This window comes from Wyeomyia smithii, chromosome 2 (genome assembly GCF_029784165.1).
Source record: "Wyeomyia smithii strain HCP4-BCI-WySm-NY-G18 chromosome 2, ASM2978416v1, whole genome shotgun sequence".
In the NCBI taxonomy this organism is placed as follows: Eukaryota; Metazoa; Arthropoda; class Insecta; order Diptera; family Culicidae; genus Wyeomyia; species Wyeomyia smithii.
The window spans coordinates 24,667,757-24,687,523 of record NC_073695.1 but is presented as its reverse complement, the minus strand read 5'-3'; the positions used below and the strand labels follow the sequence as shown (position 1 = coordinate 24,687,523).

At 38.8% G+C, this 19,767-nt stretch overlaps 1 protein-coding gene across 2 annotated transcripts in view; it reads left to right on the top strand.

Moving 5' to 3' along the window:
• The window catches only part of LOC129721692 (circadian locomoter output cycles protein kaput-like), a 165,416-nt gene that overhangs the window by 121,901 nt on the left and 23,748 nt on the right, over positions 1 to 19,767 (top strand). For both annotated transcript variants that reach the window (XM_055674568.1, XM_055674567.1), the window contains exon 3: positions 12,126 to 12,164. In XM_055674568.1, the coding sequence (XP_055530543.1) occupies positions 12,126 to 12,164 (39 nt within the window). The remainder of the gene's footprint in view (positions 1 to 12,125; positions 12,165 to 19,767) is intronic.

Genomic DNA, 19,767 nt, shown 5'->3' with positions numbered 1-19,767 from the left:
CTAAATATTCATTACATTCAGAGATTCATGAGTATCCCATAAAATGCTCCTAAAGATCAGAAAAGATCAACTCAGAAAATAATCTCAAATGAAGTTCCAAATCTTGGAAAAAAGGCAAGATAGATATTCAATTCAAAACAAGCTCTCAATCGCCAGGAAACATGTTTAAAGATCAGAAAAGGCTAAAAAAGCATATTATCCAAAACTGGGCTCAGAATTAGGGAAAGGGGTTGTAGAGGTAATTCTACAAAAGGCCAAAATGGAAAATAATTCCAAACTAGTACATTAAGCAGACCGAATGAGCAGTAGGGAAAGCGAAAAAAAAGCGGACTGGAAAAATGATACAGATTTGAAAAAATATACCGCATCCCGTCCGCTTATATTTTGCTTCCCCTACTGCTCATACTGTCTGCTTAATAAACTTGTTTGTTAATGGGTGAAAGCCGTTGTTAAAAATAGAAATTTAGTTCGAAAAATAATCCCAAACTACGCTCAAATTCATCCAAAAGTGCCTTAATTGGTCAGGATAAAGAAATCTAAAAATTCTTGAAAAGGTTGTTCAAAGACTCTAACCGAAATAAAAACGAAACTTTAAATCGTTGTAGCCTATTAAATAAAGGGCAAAATAGGAAAGATCCAACAATAAACTAAAATCGCCAAAAAGTACCTTCAAAAGTCAACACAGAAAATTAAGCTCAGAATCGGATAAAATTGCTTGTAAGGGTTAGTAAAGTTTGCCGCAAACGCGTTTAGAGTACAGAAAAGGCCTGAATAGGAAATGATCTTAAATCAAACTCAGCAACGTCGAAAATAGTTTTTCAAAGGTCAGGAAAGAACGAAAGAGTAAAATTCGATCATTTATCTCTGAGATTTTTGTTTTGGTATACAAAAAGTTATGTTGGGCATTTTATTTAATTGTTAAAAAGATATGGATTATATGGATCTCAAGTGTGCAATTAAAAATTCCAAAATAAAAACTGGCAACTCTTCCGGGAAAAATGTTTTATTTTTTTTTTTTGAACTCATCGATTAATTCCTTTTAAACTGCATCATCTAGAATGTCTATAATTATAACAGTTCGGAGATATTAGCAAAAAAAGAATAGCAATTATAAGCACATGAGAGAAACCTTTACTTTTTTTATTAAAAATGCTGTATCTCGAGTAATGTTTATAGAAGCTTCTGGTTGAGAGTTGTTCTCCAAGTAAAATTTTCTCAGAAACGCGATTGAATTGCAAAATTTGAAGTTAAAATATACGTCTTCGCTGAAAAATACAATTAACTTTTTCAAATGTAAAAAAACTTATCTGCAACACTACTGCTCAAAACAGAAATCCATGATTATCCTTGAATTTTCTTCAAAAATCATGTATCAGTTTTTTTCTAGGCGGTATGCTTTTGGGGTCATAACATGTTAACAATCAGTCTCAAATCAAGAAGTTAAACAACTTTGTTTTCTACTGAAAAAACCCGCATACGCTTGTGCGTGGCCCCAACTGTATTCATACTTTCTGTTGGTCTAAACAGGCACCAAATTTAAATAATCTAGTTGTGCATCTCTAATCTGCCGGCTGAACAGGGAATAAACTGGAAATAGCTGAGAAGAGACAGATGTGAAATATATGTATGATCACATCACTTATCAATCCTGATCTAACGTTACCCTTCCATACTAACAGAAATCCTGTGACCTTTGTGGAGATGCAGAGGTTAACACGGTCTCCAAACAGCAAAGGCCACACTAACATCCCGACCGACCTCCAACCTGAATGCAAGGAGGTGGCCAGCGCCGTTATTGTCCTTTCAAAAAGTGTTGAGTCACTTAAACTTACAACAAGTATGCTCGGTTACTCTCAGCCCCGTTCAGTTTATTCATTGTGCAACATTACTGATTTCGATCAACTCAACTCAACGATATGGATGCCGACCAACTACGGAGTAGCATATGTGCAGTCAGTCAAGCTAAACTAAGCCAAGCTGAACCAAGCCAAGCTTTTATACTCAATAATAGGAAAATATTAAGGTTTTGGACTCAAAATGGCACCTTCATAAAAAAAAAACCGGAGGGTCTCACGGCGAGGGTTATTTAATTGAGCATCAAAGTTTAAATTTCTCCATACTAACTTTATATTTTTTCGCAAATCAGCAAAAAGTTTTTTTTCTTCCTATGTCGACTCATCACTGCGACCAGAGATTAGATCTGATGTGATTGCCCAGGTGTTTTCTGTACTCCGCACTTCATATTATTGGCAGTATCACTATTGAAGTAAGTGATACGCTTATCATTCATATCCGTGCTTGCGTGTAAGTTTTACCTTTCCGTTTCAAGCTTACTACTCACTCTACTATACCGAGCCTCTGTCCATCCCAACATTATCGCCTAGTTACAATTCCCTGGAGAGGACTTTTATTCGTTACTCACACCAGTTTTATTATAATAGGGACTTATTTTTTTAGAAGGAGAGTCAACAGAGGTACTGTAGAATTCAGATTGAAGGAAAAGTACTTGGTGGGAAACCTGAGAATAAACCCATGCTAAAGTCCTTTGACAACCAAATGGCCTGATTCTACCAAGATTCGAACCCACGACCACCCGCTTACCAAAGCGAGCTCTGTAACCTTGCGGCTACGTAGCTCCCCCATCAGCATACCGTAAAAGTTGTAATTATATTTTAGCTTGAAAAGTGCGTGATTCTCAAAATTTACGACTTTAAAAATCGCGGTCCTAGAGTTATTAGACTTTTGAATTTTTTGACGTAGAACTATGTTTCCCCCAAAAAAATCCGCTACATAGAGGTGTAAAACGAAAATCTAAAATAGGAAATGTAACGAAATTTGTCCCTTTTTAAATGCTTATAGGTTATTGATTTTCCTAACATTATCGACAGTATACTATACCCAGTAAACCGAGAATGCACTCTCCGAGCTATAAAGGGTGTCTCACATCAATTAGCATCACGAAAAAAACGCTGTAGGAAATTACATAGTTGGCTATGCTATCCTTTTCAAATTTTCAGATAATAGAATATAACCCATTAGTTAGCTTTTGGCATATTTTTTTCATTCAACTTCAATGCCATAACCGTACGCTCGAACCTTACGCTGAACTCCACTTATTAGGTTTTGTAAACATCTAACTGCAGCATTTTCTGTACGAAAACCCACTTTTTTTTCATGCCCTCTTCTTTGGACGTTTTCGTAATGCCTGCTTCATAATAGTCCAGTATTTTCAAATATGACTTAGTTCCGGTGCGTTGAGAGGGGGGGGTGGGTTCATATCTTTGGGTACAAAAGTGACCCCGTTGGCTTCGTGCTATGCCAGGATAACTTGAATAGTGGCAAGAAGCTAGAACTATCAAGAATATTGTGGGTACGTGTTGCTTCTACAGAGGTAGCAGACATTTCTTCAGCCACTCCTTGAGGTAGATTTCCCCGTTTACAATCCCGCTAGTCACGAACGAAGCACTTCTCTTGCCACATGAGCAGATTGCTTGTCAAATCAGGAATTTCTAACCGATCTTTCAAAATTTATGCTTTCTTACTTCTTCCGGAACACCAAACTTGTGATGGGCAGTGAAGAACAGTACCCCGGAAGCTGCCGAAAGTCGGCCTTGACGTAAGTCTCAACATCCATGATGAGACAATGAGGCTTCGTTAGTATCTGTGTGTATAGTTTCCGACCTGCTCCTGCTCAAACTAATCATTTTACTACAGGGTGATTTCACTGTCGGACATAATTTAACAGCTGCGATAGCGGCATCTTTAGCAACAGTGATAGACTTTCTGATTTTGCTTCCGGCTCAAACAAGTCATTTCATTACTGAATAATGGGACGGACGGTCTTTCCAGCCTGCCATCTAATTTATAGTTTAAAAACAACTTTCCATTGTGTTGCTAGAGTGCCCTATTCCCACTGTCGGGGTGAGCACGGAGATGCGATCATATTCAAATTTTAATCAAACGCAAATTGTTCTTTTCAGAATAAAATAAATAAATGATTGAAGATTTATTGTTTTGTCAAAAAGTTTTGTGCTAGGAATGAAAGTGAAATCTACTCTGACTGTTAACCTTGTTTGATATGTATGCCTGAAGAGCACTGGGTACTGAAATGCCACTGCGACAATCTTGCTGATTGTCTTTTGTGGCTGGCCCCGATTGCTGTGAACAGGTTACGGAACTCAGTTATGGAGTAGAACTGTTTTGTTGTAAACCTGTACCCCAATTAGGTACAACATAGTTGATGAAACTAATGACCTGCTTGGGATTGGAGCTCCATAATTGGTATGGAGTTAAAAGGTAGCTTCCTAAGAAGGTATACCTAGAGGAAGCAAGAGCTCCGAAAAAGCAAAGCAAATGCTCTGAACTTTCTGGTTCAGATTTGCAGAATCGGCAGGTGTCGTTCAACAATACACCGATTTTCTTTAAATGATAAAAATCGCGACAGTATCCGGTAAGGAGTCCTATGATTATCCGTAGTTCATTACGATTTAGACGAAGTAACTTTCTGGCGGTTCCGGGGTTCGGATAGATTAACTGTTTAGCTGGTCTACAACCCTGTACCTGTTGCCATTGGGATGCTATTTCTAACCTTTTCCAAGCTAGTAGTTCACTTTTGATAGCGGAATTGGACGTACCCAAAAACGGCTCGGGGCCAATAAACCGCTGAGCTGATCCCTGTCTTGCTAGGTAGTCAGCTTGTTCATTACACTCGACTCCGCAATGTCCGTCCATCCAGTCGGAGACTGTAGTTAGTAGCGGAGCTAGTTTGAACTCCCTAAGTATGCAAAGGTGGCCGATATGCTCCTCTTCGAGTATAGTTTTCCTCCTTTACAACCTTAGAGCGCCAAGCTCTGCTTCCTTTTTCACATGAAGATGTAGAGGCAGTAGGCTTCCATGGTTGCAGTTAGAGTTGATCGCATAGCGCTGGTAACCGCAAGACATGCAAGTCTTTGAACTTTTTTGAGTTTGGCTTGCGCAGTCACTTCGTTCACCTTAGACCACCACACAAGGGCAGCATAGGTGATTCTTGGTCGGGCAATGGTCTTGTAAGACCAGAGTGCCAAGTCTGGTTGCAGTCCCCAAGTCTTACCGAACAGAGCTCTGCAGGCCCAGATTGCCGAGGTCGCTTTCTTAACGGCATGATCCAGTTGTGCAAACCAGTTCAGCTTCTTATCCAGAATAATTCCGAGGTATTTGACTTCATTTCTGAAGCTCGGTCTAACTCCATTCAGTGTTGGAGGAGTGATGGAGATTTTCCTCCGTCTACTATATGAAATCAGGACTGTTTTTAAGGGGTTTATGTTTAGACCCTCCTGTAGACACCATAACGTGGTGGCATTCAGAACCGCTTGCATTCGGCTCGACAGAGTTGCGTCGTCATTACCTCTGACGGTGAGGACGATGTGTATCCAATCAGTGTATCCAATGACCTTTTAGCCAAGCTGTGAAAGCTTATTGAGAAGTGCGTCAACAACTAGTGACCATAACAAGGGCGAGAGAACTCCATCTTGCGGGCATCTCTTGATCACTGACATTGTTACAGATGAATCTCCCAAGGTTGCTGTGATCATTCTACTAGAAAGCATTGCGTGTATCCAGCTCCTTGAAGTGTGGTCGATTCCCTTATTGGAGAGAGCCGTATTAATTGATGCAAAGGACGTGTTATCGAAGGCCCCTTCAATATCAAGACAGGAACCTAGCGCCGTCTCCTGATAACTCAGGGACTTTTCAATCAACGTCACTAAGCTGTGAAGAGCAGTTTCTGCTGACTTGCCGCTTTGATAGGCATGTTGGTTCCTATTCAGCGGGGAGTCTTCAAGAAACTCATCACGGATATATTTATCCATTATTTTCTCCATTAACTTGAGAAGTGATGAAGTCAAACTTATGGATCTGAACGTCTTAGGTAGGGTTTTATCCTTTCTTCCAACTTTGGGGATAAACACTACCTTCACCTTCAGCCCGTTATCCGGAATATAGCCTAGGATAAAGCTGGCTCTGAAGAGGTTGATAAGTTCGGGCATAATAGCTGCGGCCGAATTTTGTAGAAAGATGGGTAGTATTTCGTCTGGACCTGGAGACTTCATAGGGTCGAGTGAGCTTAGAGCCCAACCTGTTGAAGCTTCCGTGAACAGTCGACGGGCCAGCAGGATGGACTCCCGAGACGCCATATGTCTCGAATTGTCCCGCCGCGACCCATCACTATTCAGGGGTGGCATTGCGCAGCTCGATTCGAACGATTTTCGCTTTTTTCGAGTAGGTCACATACTGCCAGGTATGCTTTAAGCTTAGAAGGAGCTGTCATTGTCATTTGCCCTGCGGTTCATCTATTCAGTTCTTTGGTCTCTGTCGATCCGGGAAAGTGAGTGTTCATGAGAACCTCCAACGTTTCCTTGGTAGTTACATTGAGGCATTCATCCTCTTTCCTTACTTGTCCTAAATCGTTAGTATGGTCTTTGTACATCGCCTTTTGGAGCCGCGTAGCTTCCGGCAGAGTTTGGATTTTTTCACGGAAACTAACTCTGGATTCCCGTTTAGCCTTGCGTAGCTCGGCGTTGTATTTAATTAGGGACGCTGAAGTGGGGTTATCCTCTACATTACATGCATTGACATCGTTAGAAGTAAGGTATTCAAGTAAGTACTCACCCCTAATGTTGGTATCCGAGCTGCCCCAGATCGTGTGGTGGGCGTTGGCATCGCAGCCAAACAGAAATGGCTTGTTGATGGCCTTGCAGTACCGCACGAGCGCAGCAACTTCGGGTGGCGGTACATCACTTTGATGGCCCGGGAAGTAGGCCGACGCGACAATCATCTCCTGCTTTCCTCTGGTTGTCGGTATCTCAACCGTGACGGCAACGACATCTCGTTGGTAAATTCTGTAATAGGTAAAAAAATTAGTTCTCTATTTAGCAGAATTGTAGTCCTTGGTTTGGACTGCGTGTCGCAGTAGATTAACCTACCGTTTGGAGCGTTAAGTCCGAGGATTTTGGATTCGTTGATCCACGGCTCTTGTATGAGTGCAGCCGCTAGCTGCTCTTTGGCGAATCTCCTACAAAAAACACCCGAGGCGCCTTTTGCGTGATGGAGATTCGCTTGCACGCAGCGAAGGCTGCTCTTTTTACAGTGAAGTTGCCGTCTTTATCCGGACTTGTTTTCGCCGCATAGTGTAAATTTCGGTACTACTTCAACACATAAGTTTCGCATAGATTCTCTAGGATTCCTCATATTTGAATCGTGAACATCCTCGATAGGGAATGCTGGATAAGGGAATCTTCAAGGCTGCTCCGTCTATGGGCTAGGAATCATGAACGAGAAACGTGTAATAGGAATCCATCGGATTCGAAACTATTCATTCTCAAGGATTCTCAGAATTGGAAACACTTGGACGAACGCATAAGTTTCGCATACATTCTCTAGGGTTTCCCATATTAGAATACTGGGCGTCCTCGTGAAGCAATCCTGTAAAATACTCGTGTAACACAAATTTCCTTAAACCGGGACGTCAACTTTATCGAAGTAGCATCTTTGGTACTCGCGAAACTTTGTTAATATGTATGAAGTTAATAATGATATTGCATGTGTTATAATATTCTGTAACATCAACCCTTTATAATAAAATTATAAAATCGCCATGTGTAAAACCACTATAACTGTTGCCAGTAATCAGAGAAATTTTTCGAAATTAAACCTAAATATGCGAGACAGCATTTGCTGTCTGTACCGCGGAAATGATTCCTCTCACGTTTTCGTCACCGAGTTACATGTATTTTGAAAATGATCACACAGGATTAATTGTGTGCTAGTTAGATATGTCAAGCTAGATGACCTTTCTTTGCATTAAAGCTGATGTTATCATTAGGGTTTGCAATCCCGGGAACGATTTCACGGGAAATAGCTTTTCCCGGGATTCCCGGATCCCGGGAACAGGAATATTGATTCCCGGGATCCCGGGATTCCCGAGTTTCGCGAAAAATTTTGTAAGATTGACTATAGTTTCTTATGCAATATTGCAATAGAATTACATACGTCAAACTGATGCGACCTGGAATAAATCAATTACTAAAACTCAAAGTCAGTATAGTATTCCAACGTAAAAATCATCTTTGCATGTGAATTAGTAAGCATTCAAATGCACTAAGCTAAGACTGACTTATTTTAAGTCGTATTGAACTGATTGTTTAGTATTCCATCGCTTTCTTCCGGATTGTCTCGGTCACAGCAAGCCACCGAACGGCGAAATAACGAAAAAATATAGTTAATTAGGTCACTAAAATTCTTCCTCGGAATCTCACGTTCTAATCAATGATGATATAAACTGTTCTGTCAATGAAAACTAGATTTGAGACACAGTTTATTTGAAAAAAATCACAATGGCATAGCAAATATATTTAAATGAAAAAAAAAAAAATAGCGAATAGGTTTGCTACCGCTCAAATAAACAGTAAATATTTACTGTAGCGTAAAAAATATTTTGCCCTAAAAGTCCGTACCGAATATAGCAAACAGTTTCCGCATCCAATGCCTGCCTAACACTCAGTTTTCTCTCCAACAAACTGAAAGAGTTGGACACCAGTTTTCAATTATATAAGTGTAGCAAAAACTTTAATCGGTGATTTGAATTTTTTTATTCTAGAAATCGAACATAAGCGGTGATTCAGCAGACTTTAGCAAAGTTTTACAGAAGGAAATAACATTTTTGAGCTTAACGGAAAATTGTCAGCGGGTCTGAAGCGATTGTTTGACGACATGAAGACCCTTAATTTTCCTCTCCTGCAAATATATGCTACAAAAATCGATAACGAGTTTTGATGTTAACTTGAATATGTTTTGTATTTCATTTGTTTTTTTTTTTTGTTTTTCATGCGAATTGAGAATGAGATTTTTTACAATTTTTTATTACCTTTTTCTGATGGACTTCATTTGAAATCTCATTTTGCTGAAAAATTGTCCGTTCCCTGTTCCCGGGAATTCCCGGGAAATGCGATTTTTCATTCCCGTTTCCCGGGAAATCGATTCCCGGGAATATTGCAAACCCTAGTTATCATGTTGCCATTTCCTGCATCCTCGACATATCAAAAAACTAAAAATTCTTAAATACCAAGCTTTCAAAAATGCGAGACATATCAAAAAACTAAAAAATTCTTAAATACCAAGCTTTCAAAAAGGCTAGAATTCAACATTCTTCTAATTTTGTATTCTTGACATCTAATTTCGAATATATACAGTTGAAATACTTTCATATATAGTTTATCAAAATTTGTATGAAAATTGTTCAGACGATTCCTTTATTCCGTTTTTTGCTTCTAACTTCATCAGGTGTACAAATTAAAAGCCGCCTTTTTCTAAAACTTGAGGTTTTATTGTGAAAAAAAATTTCATTCCGATAATTATAAATACACTTACGATCAACCGTCATTTCAAATAACGTGCAGTATTCAACCAAACGTTGGCTGCGTCCTGTTGTTTACATTCAAAAGAAACAGATGCTGTCATTTTTTCTAACATTTAGTGCAAAATTTTGAAAATGCGTGGCCTTTCTTCCGAGCAAACAAAGCGAATTGTGCACAAATGGGGCACCGTGAGTAGTCTTTCTATAAGAAAATTAGCCATAGCAGAAGGTATAACTGTCGGAGCAGTTCAAACCGCATTGCGAACGTATTGTGAAGAGTGCACATTTACTGATGCCCCAATACGTGGTAGAAAACCCGGGCCTGTTGATCTCACAATGGACAAAAAGGTTAAGGAATACTACAAGCGGCATCCTTCAGTATCAGTACGAGATGTGGCGAGAAAGCTTGGAACCTCGGCGAGAATCGTTATGCGTGCCAAGGGAAGAATGGGTCTGCAGACCCGTCGGAAGCAGAAGCAGCCAAAACGAAATCCAAAACAAGCTGAATCTGTGAAACCGAGAGCTCGGAAGCTTTATGACAAACTTCTGACCAAAAAAATGGGATGTGTTATTATGGTTGACGAAACCTACATAAAACTGGACTATAAGACTCTGCCAGGACCTCAATTTTATACATCACCGAAGGGAAAGGATGTTCCTGAACCAGTGAAAGCAATTTACACCGAAAAATTCGGCAAGAAGGTAATGGTTTGGCAGGCCATTTGTGAATGTGGGAAAATATCTCGTCCATTCATTACGTGAAAGAGTGTTTGCAGAAAAGGTTGTTACCCATGGTTAAGCAGCATAACAATCCTGCAATCTTTTGGCCCGATCTTGCTTCCTGCCATTACTCTAAGGATGCACTAGGGTGGTATAAAACAAATAATGTCACATGTGTCCCAAAGGAGATGAATCCTCCAAACTGCCCTGAAATTCGCCCTATTGAAACTTTTTGGGCTTTGACCACGGCAAAGCTGAGGAAATATGCCAAACCAGCGGACAATGTTGAAAAATTTAAAAAAGATTGGCTTAAAGTGGTAAAAATGGTCGGAGAACACACTGTGCAAAAGCTTATGAGTAGTGTTAAGAGAACGGTTAGAGAACTCGCGTATCCTACAAAAAATAATCCCAACTTGAATTGAAACTGAAAAGAAAACACTTATTATCTATATTTCAGAATAAAATGACCCGAAAAATCCTGTATTTTTTTCCGATTTAATTTCAAATTTTCAGTTATTTTCGAAATTCATTTTCTGTTAGATACTTTCTAATTTTCATTTAACTGTAAGGTTTTGAATTTTGTCAGAAAATAAGCTTTACCTCCTGCTATTCAAAAGACCTCAATTTTCTCTAAACGTTGAAGTAATGTAACAAGTGCTTATTTAATAAATTTGAATTATCATATTATTGTTGCAATATTTGGCCTGATTTTACTGTAATTTCTTCACTTCATCTAGAAAAATCAATGTTTTATTTTCGGGTGTCTTTTGTTAGAAGAAGCTATATAAATATTGATCGTAGAGTTTTATAAATAAGTACAATACTAAGTAGCAATCATAATGCTCACACATACGCAGCCTGTTGTGAGCTGGAATTGTCGTTCAGTGTCAACACCGGAACCGAAATTAGGCGCACGAACGCAATGAAACAATCTTGAGCTAATGTAGTACCGGATAAGATTAATAAATAATGAATGAACTGGTTGTTGTCATCTAATACTGAAGCAGCCGTAGAAAGGATAGACATGAGCTGAGAAGCATATCGTACCATTTAGTAGGATCATGAAAATCGTGATAAATATTCGCTCAGTAGCATGACTGAAGAAGATATTTGAGACAAAAGTTGATTAAAATCAACTAAAACAATGGAACGATTTGTGAATTCTTCCATGACCCACCCTAAACAAAACAAAACCATCCTTTCGAACCACCTGTGTGCCGCCACCCATTTTTGTACCGACTTTTTCCGCCAACGGAAAATCCCCTGCCGAGCCCAATCCACTCTTGTTTCGCTCCGGTAATTAATGGTCCCGAGTGTACTGTTTACTTTCTGTCACCGATCTGGTGACTACTTTATATCGCACTCGCAAAACCAGGGTAGGAGGCCCGTTTCAAACCATACCGCTTCGACCGTGACCGACGATGATGAATTACCAATCGTTCGCTCCATTGAAATCTATTTACTTAGTGCTTCACTAACAGCAGCAGGGCCACAGATTACCTATAAATTGTGCATGACTCTCGAAGGCCAGCTTAAGCACTGTGCCCTTCGGGTGTTTTCCTGTTAACGAAACTTCACCACCCGGAGGTGGTCGAGTTTGCTTCGATAGCGCAAATGCATTTGCAAGTGGAACTCTCGAGAAAAAAAATAAAAACCGGAAAACAAAAAACGTGACAGTCTAGAAGTTTGATCCACGCGTGAATGCGACAAACGTTTTATGATAACGACGACACATTCAGTTTCTGCTCGGTTTGAGTTCTTGTGTTGAGTGTGATTCGATGATTACCAAGAACTGCGACCACCCCCAAGCTCGAGTGATTCAGGAGAAAAAAAATGTTTGCATTTTGCTGCCAAGTTGCATCATCATCGCTAAGCGGGCTCTACTAGCACCTGAACCTCCCTGGGGGCACTGTTTACTGTACGCCGTGCTTCGGATTTGATTAATTATATCGACAGCTCTTGAGTAAAGTTTACCCAGACTAATATATTTTTTCCTGTTTCTTCCTCTTTTTTCCAGATACGACTATGACGACTCCAAAGCTGCTTGTAAAATCCTGTAAGTATAATTGCGATTACAGCACAACTGGGCGTCGGGTTTAGTATTCACTTCACCCCTCCCCCTCTCTGCTCACGTGAGTGTGTGCATTGTGTTTTCAGTAACTCATAAATTATCCCACACTTAATGGGGTTACAATGTTGCAGAGGGCCTGACTAGGCCGTAAGTCGAGTGTAAATTATAGAGTTTACGTTCGCTGTCGATGTACACATTCAGAACACTTTGCGCAATGCCAATCGGTAAACAAACAAGCAGCGACATATGGCGGCAGTCAATTTTTGCCCCTCGAATATCAAACTAACTAATCTATACGAGATCTATTTAGATTTCACATGATTGTTCAAAAGCAGAACAGAAATCCTCTAATTACTTGATGATTAGCTTAAAATAGATATCGTATTAGCGGAGTTACAAGGCAGTACGAACAGCTAGACTGTGTGTTGAGTAGAATTACAGTCAAAAGATTACGAAGTCGAATGCAACGCACCATTCATACATAACAGCATGTATTCTCTTCTTGCAGCTGTAACATTGTACGTGCTGATAATATCAATGATTGTAATACGCTATACTATGCAACATGGAAAACTAGCACGTAGATGCAGCTGTGATTTTGAACACGTGTTGTCTCGAGGAAGCCCTACTGGCAGTGGTATTGCATCATTTATCACATCACATATCAATTCCCAAATTGATTTTTATTCATTCATTATCGTCTTCAAACGTGGCCTTGAAAGCCAAAATTGGTGTAAACAATTAGGAGCTCGCGGTTGAATAATCACAAACGATGGCGTCCCTGATAAGTCCAAAATCTCCATAATTTCAAAAGCGAAAGTGAAACAACAACCGTGAACACATTAATAAATTTTCGAATCGATCGAAAACCAGGCGAACCCGCGATGGCGACAGCTTTATCCTGGCTTATGTAAATTTCCGACCACGAGAGGAGCTATTTCCACTTGTTCCAAATTTCCGAACATCAATCCAGGCTGAGGCGTAGACCACCAAGTGTTTCGTGCCCACTAATCCTCTCTAGCGAGCATCATCCAGCTGCCGGGTGGGAAAGCTGCGAACCCACACCACATGCTGTCTTGCGTAATATTACGGCGCAAATGAATGATGGATGGAAATTCTTTGAGCGGTTGATAAATGAACACTCAAAAAAATGTGTTTGAGGAAATCAATTCTCAATTTGTTCAAGCTTTTGAAGCTCCTTTCGTTAAGAAAAATCGCTTTTGCCCGGTTTTACTCTTCTTTGCCCCACTGGAACCATTGTTAAAAGCTTAGCAAACAACAGAATTTCTTGACTATGCGGTAGGGACAAAATCGACTTTCCCTATCGGTTTGATAGTCTGTGGTAGTATGCGGCCGGGAATCAAATACCGGATCCGCTCGACCCACGTATTTCGGTTTCCAACAATTATTATGTTACGGTTCCGAAACAGCCGAACCAAATGGTTCTACTTTGAGTAATGGGATACGTGAATCGAATTTGTAGATTGATAGTCGCGCTTCCCTCGTTCTGCTAAGGCCTTTATCCGGCCAATGCCAAGGGCATGTTTTGACAGTCGTTTTGTTCGGTACCACAGGAAGCATGTCGATGATGATACTGACTGCTCAATTATAAGAGCCAGTTTTGGAGATGAATTAAATATTTTAAAGTGGATCTGTTGAGTGGATAATTTACAGTGGATTTTCGATTATATCACGGTCAACGAAATTTGTCATGGATTTGGAGAAAGTATAAAAAAGTATACATTTTTGTACGATTCTCTGTACCTCAAAAAGGTTGTCTACGTGATTGCCTCGATCCGATGACAAAAAAAGATAAACTTTAGCCGACGAGTTCATCTACCTTCCTAGAAATAATGCTGCAAAACAATAATCAGGTTATTTGCTAGTCTAAATAATCCTTGCGTTACAAGGGCTAGGAAATTAAAATAGGTGCACTTTAAAGAAAAGAATGAGACGCAATAAAGGTCCATGGTAACTGAATAATAAATTTAAAAGCTTCGGAACTGTTTCAAGAAAAAGAGGTGAAATTTCTTTCAAATTTAATGATTCCAACTAATTCATTGCTTAGAACGAAAACCATTTTTAATCATTCTAGGTACAAACATTCAACCGGAACCGAAAGTTATTCAGTGATACGGTCACCTCATCTCTTGATTAAATATTTGCTCAAAATATATTATTTTGAAGGCTCTGAAAATCGAATAGAATCCATTTTCATGATCTGTCACGATGCGATGCAGAAAATCCGTCTGTTTTACCGCTGGAGCAGTTGTTCACAGGCGAAAAAACGACGCACGGTGTTTTCAAAACTGCAAAAACGTGATTGAAGTTATTTTGACCAAAAAAAAATATATTTCAAAGCCACAGTTTCCTCAGCAAAGTTCTTTCTTCAATTATGCCCCACAGGTCAAACTAGAAAAAAATGAAAGATTATAGATTTTTAGCGATTCCTGTGAATGTTAGTGCCACAAGTCACCAACATTTTTTCAGAATCATAAATGAGTTTTCTCGTAAACATAACGTTGAAGCGACGAACCCGGAGATCAATTACTATGCGAACTCTCATGTAAGTTTGACGCTTTTATCTTTCTGGGGTAGCTGTTTCGAGCTTTAGGGCAGCAGTTTTTCGCTCTTTGCCAACAATTTTATAGAAGTTACTCACTTCCTCATTTTCGCATATAAAAATCCACTTTGTTTGGCAAAGCTGTGGCACACTTTACTTCTATCTGTCTATTTATATGGATTGTTGTTAAGGTTTCTATATAATGGCCTCCACAATCAATGTTTTCGATGTTATATGATTTTCTACAATTTTTTAATGTTCTACAATATTGTTCTATTCAAAACAGACAACTTTACCGAAAAAGTGTCTTTATATCTGTTACATATCTTTAGTAATTGTATTGTGCCGTGTCAAATAAATGTTGTGAAAAAAAAACCCTTAAGTAGGGTAGAGCGGGGCTAGTTGGTTACGGGGCAAGTTGGTCAATGAGAATATCTTCGAATCTACGTATCTAAAAAATCGTATTATATGGGTGATACGTAGTAGATAAACAGAAAAACTAAATGACAAAATGAAGTACAGTTTTAATTAGAACGTATAATAAATACAGGTTGCTGCCAAATTGGCCATCAATTCTACTCGGTTTTCATGTTGAAATTTTTTGTCTAAGGGGCCATCCACATACCACGTGGACAGATTTTTAACGATTTTGACCCCCCCCTCCCCCTCCGTGGACAACTGTTCATATAAATTCTAAAAAAAATGTATGAACCGTGGACATTAGCCAACCACCCCCCCCCTCCCCAAAGCTGTCCACGTGGTATGTGGATGGCCCCTAAACAAAGCTAGCCAAATTGAAATGAACATGGCTCAACGTATTATGAAAGTCATTTTCGTTAGTTTTAAGTTGTGTAAAGCAAACTTCCGCCAAAATTTTATTTTCATATATTTCGAGTAATTTACAAATTTAATACATGAGGGGCTAGTTGGTCACATACTAGCGGGGCTGGTTGGTCATATGCACATCATAAATGAATACAAGTAACCAAGTGAATGCAATTTCAGGAACAGTGCATTTCGTGACGCAAACTTAATCCAAGCGAAAACAGCGTTTGCTTTGTTTAGCAAAACCAATTATTTGAAGCGATAAACTATTTGGTAAAAGTTATCTCCATTTCATCGTCATTTTGATGAATATTTTTTTTGTGCAATATAAATGCTTAGTCATTGATCTAAAATAACTATAACGTACACTAATGCATCGACAAATGCTTTCTACCTGATGAAAATTTCGGCGAAAGCAAGCTTTCAACGAAAAAAAACTAATGTAACTATAGTTTTGTGCTTGTGATTGCAGATGCGAATCTAGAATTTGGCTCCTGTTCTCAATTTAATCTTTATTGTTTTTGATTTAGTTCCCAACCAAACTATTAGGGAGATTTCAACATATACTTCTCGTCAGGTATGAAAGAGTAACAGTTTTTTCATGAAATTTTGAGTTACTTCTCTCATGGTTTGGGATTTCAGAAAGCGAACGTATAAACAAAAAACCGGATGCGGTTTGACCTCCGCTGAGATGCTACAGGCTGCCGCTAATGCAGTGAGGAATAAAAACTGAATTGTCCTTCCGAAATATGAACGGTCAATTTACCCCACACCCTGACCAACTTACCCCAGCTGAGGGGCTAGTTGGCCAATTTGACATCCACTCAAAAAACATAGAATATCCGCAAAATCATAAACTATTCTGTACAGTTTATATTTTTTCTAGATGCTATAGACTTAACACAACATTTCCATGTAATGAGTTTTCGCCATAATGTTTCCTACAAAAAGTTACAGAACACTTTGACCAAAAATGACCAACTAGCCCCGCTCTACCCTAATTGAACATTTTTATAAAAATATTGCACCAATTAACTACCAGATTTTTATACGTAAAAATGAGAAATGTTAAATTCGTTTCTCAATTTTAGGCGGATTAATCACAAGTTTGCAACTTCTATACCAAAGCAAGCTGTTTCTGCGTTTTGCATGTATACACATCGAGCAATTCCTGCAATTCAGTGGCTTCGAAGGTTTTTGGTTTTCCTTCCCACGTGCAGTTGTCAACAGCGAAATTGCCGTCTTCAAAACGACCGGAACGTTGCTTCACTTGAAGCAGCATTTCCGTAAACCCTCTTTTTTTTTTTTTTGAATGAAATGAGATTAATAATATTTTCCGTAGTTTGACCCAAAACCGAATATTTTCACACAATTACAAGTCTGTGATGCCTAAATAACATCACATACGTGTTAATGCGGTTTGTCTACCAAATTTATCAGCTTAGTTCGGCTGGTACACGTCTGGATAATGCGTACCATCGGTGCCAAGTGCACCTACAGGAATAAAATAGACCCCAAATAATTCCTTGCTTAGAACGAAAACCATTTTCTAATTATTCTAGGCACAATAATTCAACCGGAACCAAAGGTAATCTAAATATGCCATACGGTCTTAAATGCCATGTGGTGTCCTAATTCCTTGATAAATATTTGCTCAAAATTAATTATTTGTAAGGCTCTGAAAATCGATAAAACATCCAAAAGAGTTTTAAAAATTCATAAACAAAAGTTTTTTTCCTACTTTTCATTAAAGGTTTTGTTACCTGTTTTAACATGCTAATTTGTGTTTTGGTTTTTTGTTAATAATAGGAAGATTGAGTTTGAAAAAAAGTTACCTATAAATCATCAAAGTATTGCCCATTGCTAACTATGACTTTGTCTCACCTTTGTGACAGAGCTCGAGTATCGTTACGATAAAAGTATTCGTCTTTAAAGACCAGTTTTCGATGTTTTCATATGAGCACATCCGCAGATCAACCAGACCATGTGCTTTCGAACGAAAAAGTAATGATCAGATGTTGCAATATCTGGAGAATACGGCGGGTGAAGTAGGTCTTCCCTTTAGAGCATTTTTATGTGAGTTTTAACAATTTTTCCAGTATGAAGCCGAGCGTTGTCATGCAGCAGAACCACTTTGTTGTTTTTCGTGCAGGGCTCGGCTTAATCCCATCAATTAGTTAGAAGTTGATATTGCATCCGTGGATGGTTTTATTCGGTTTTACCAATTGATTATAAATAACACCAACCTGGTCTCATCAAATACACAACAAAACATTCGATGTGTGTATATTTGGAGAGTCGACGACGTAGTAGTCGACAATTCTCATGACTGTCTTTTCTTTGGGTTATCGTATTGAATCCATTTTTATCATCCGCCACGATGCGATGAAGAAAAATCCGTTCTTTTTTACTTCTGGAGCAGTTGCTCATAGGCGAGAAAAACGACGCGCAGTGTTTCTTAAGCTGCAAACACAGTTTCCTTAGCAAATTTCTCTCTTTAATTACACTGGTCAACACATGTGTGGCCCTAAAGCTCAACTTAGAAAAAAAAGATGATCGATTTTTGGTGATTCCTGTGAATTTTGGTCACCAACATTTTTTCAGAAACATAAATGAGATTTCTCGTAAACATAACGTTGAAGCGACGAACCCGGCAAGCAATTACTATGCGAACTCTCACGAAGATTGTGGCGTTTTCCTAATGTGTTTTGGTAATAGCTAGAGGCACCAAAATTCACAGGAATGGTTGAAAAGCTATAATCTTTCTAGGGCAGCTATTTCGAGCTTCAGGGAAACATTTTTCCGCTTTTGTAGACCAGTGTTATTCTCCATTTTATAGAAATTACAATTTTATGATTATTCCACCTAAAAGTGAGATACAAATATCACTTTCCTTATTTCAACATATAAGAATCCACTTTGTTTGGCAAAGTTGTGGCACATTTTATGATAAACAGCTTTGCCGAAAACATCCTACTTCTATCTGTCTTTAAATAAATGGACTTGTTTCGAGTTTCTATATAATGGGGCATTCTTCAGAATCTTTTTTTTCGATGCTATATGATTTTCTACAGTTTTTCATTGTTCTACAATATTGTTTCATACAAAACACACAATGTGTCTTCTTATCTGTTATATATCTTTAGTAATTGAACATTTTTATCAAAATATTGCAGCAATCAACTACCAGATTTTTATATGCAAGAATAAGAAATGTAAAATTCGTTTCTCACTTTCAGACGGAATAATCATAAATTTTCAACTTCGATAAAACGAAGAATAATTAATTACCCATTAAGTACTCGGCAATTTTAACACACGTAAGTACTCGGCAGGGTAGCCGGGTACCCACCAAAATGAAATGCTTCTTACTTCCTCGATTTTTGACCGATTTTCGATCTTGACCCGACCCCTAATATGGTTCCCGTAAATCCGGATCTTCGGGACCGTGTTCAAGGTCGTGAATCTGCTCCGAAATGGCCATTTCGGACAACTCATCAAATGGACTCAAAATGAATGAAAATCAACTCCTGGAGTGATTTCCTGAATGTTGATACCAATGTTGGTCGGTTTTATCGACAATTGTACTAATTTGTCTCACCTGAACATGCTTCCGAAGATCCGGATTTACAGGAACCATATGTGGTCACTGGCTCATGTCGGTCTCAGATTCTAGAAGTAGACAGATTTTCCAATCTTTTAACAGGCCAAGATCGGAAATCGGCCAAGAACTGAAAAAGCAAGTAGCATTTCATTTCCGTAATTTACATGTAATTTTTTCGAGTAATTCCTCTTGTTTTGAAGGTCTTTGGCCTTCCTTCTCCGTAAACTTTCTTTTAACTCTCGATGCGCTTCAGCCGCCCCTCTTTTGAATGAAATGAGACAAGCAGTTTATTATTTATCAGCTTGGCTCACACACGCTATGATAAATAGCGAGAACTTAGTTGCTCATTTAATGTGTCATGTTAGGCATCGCTAATACATGTTGATACCTGGTTTGTATTACTTTTTGTTTCTACGATTTGTACTGGTACTTTTTGCATCCTTTTCGTTTTTTGTGGCTGTTTTTGTGTTGGCTTTCGCAGTGTTCTCCCTAGCAGTTTGTTTTTTTTTTCGACTTATTTGTTCCATGTTTTACGCCATGACATGAAAATAAACTTTTTTCGTACCATAATGCCAAAAAAGAACGGAAAAGGTATA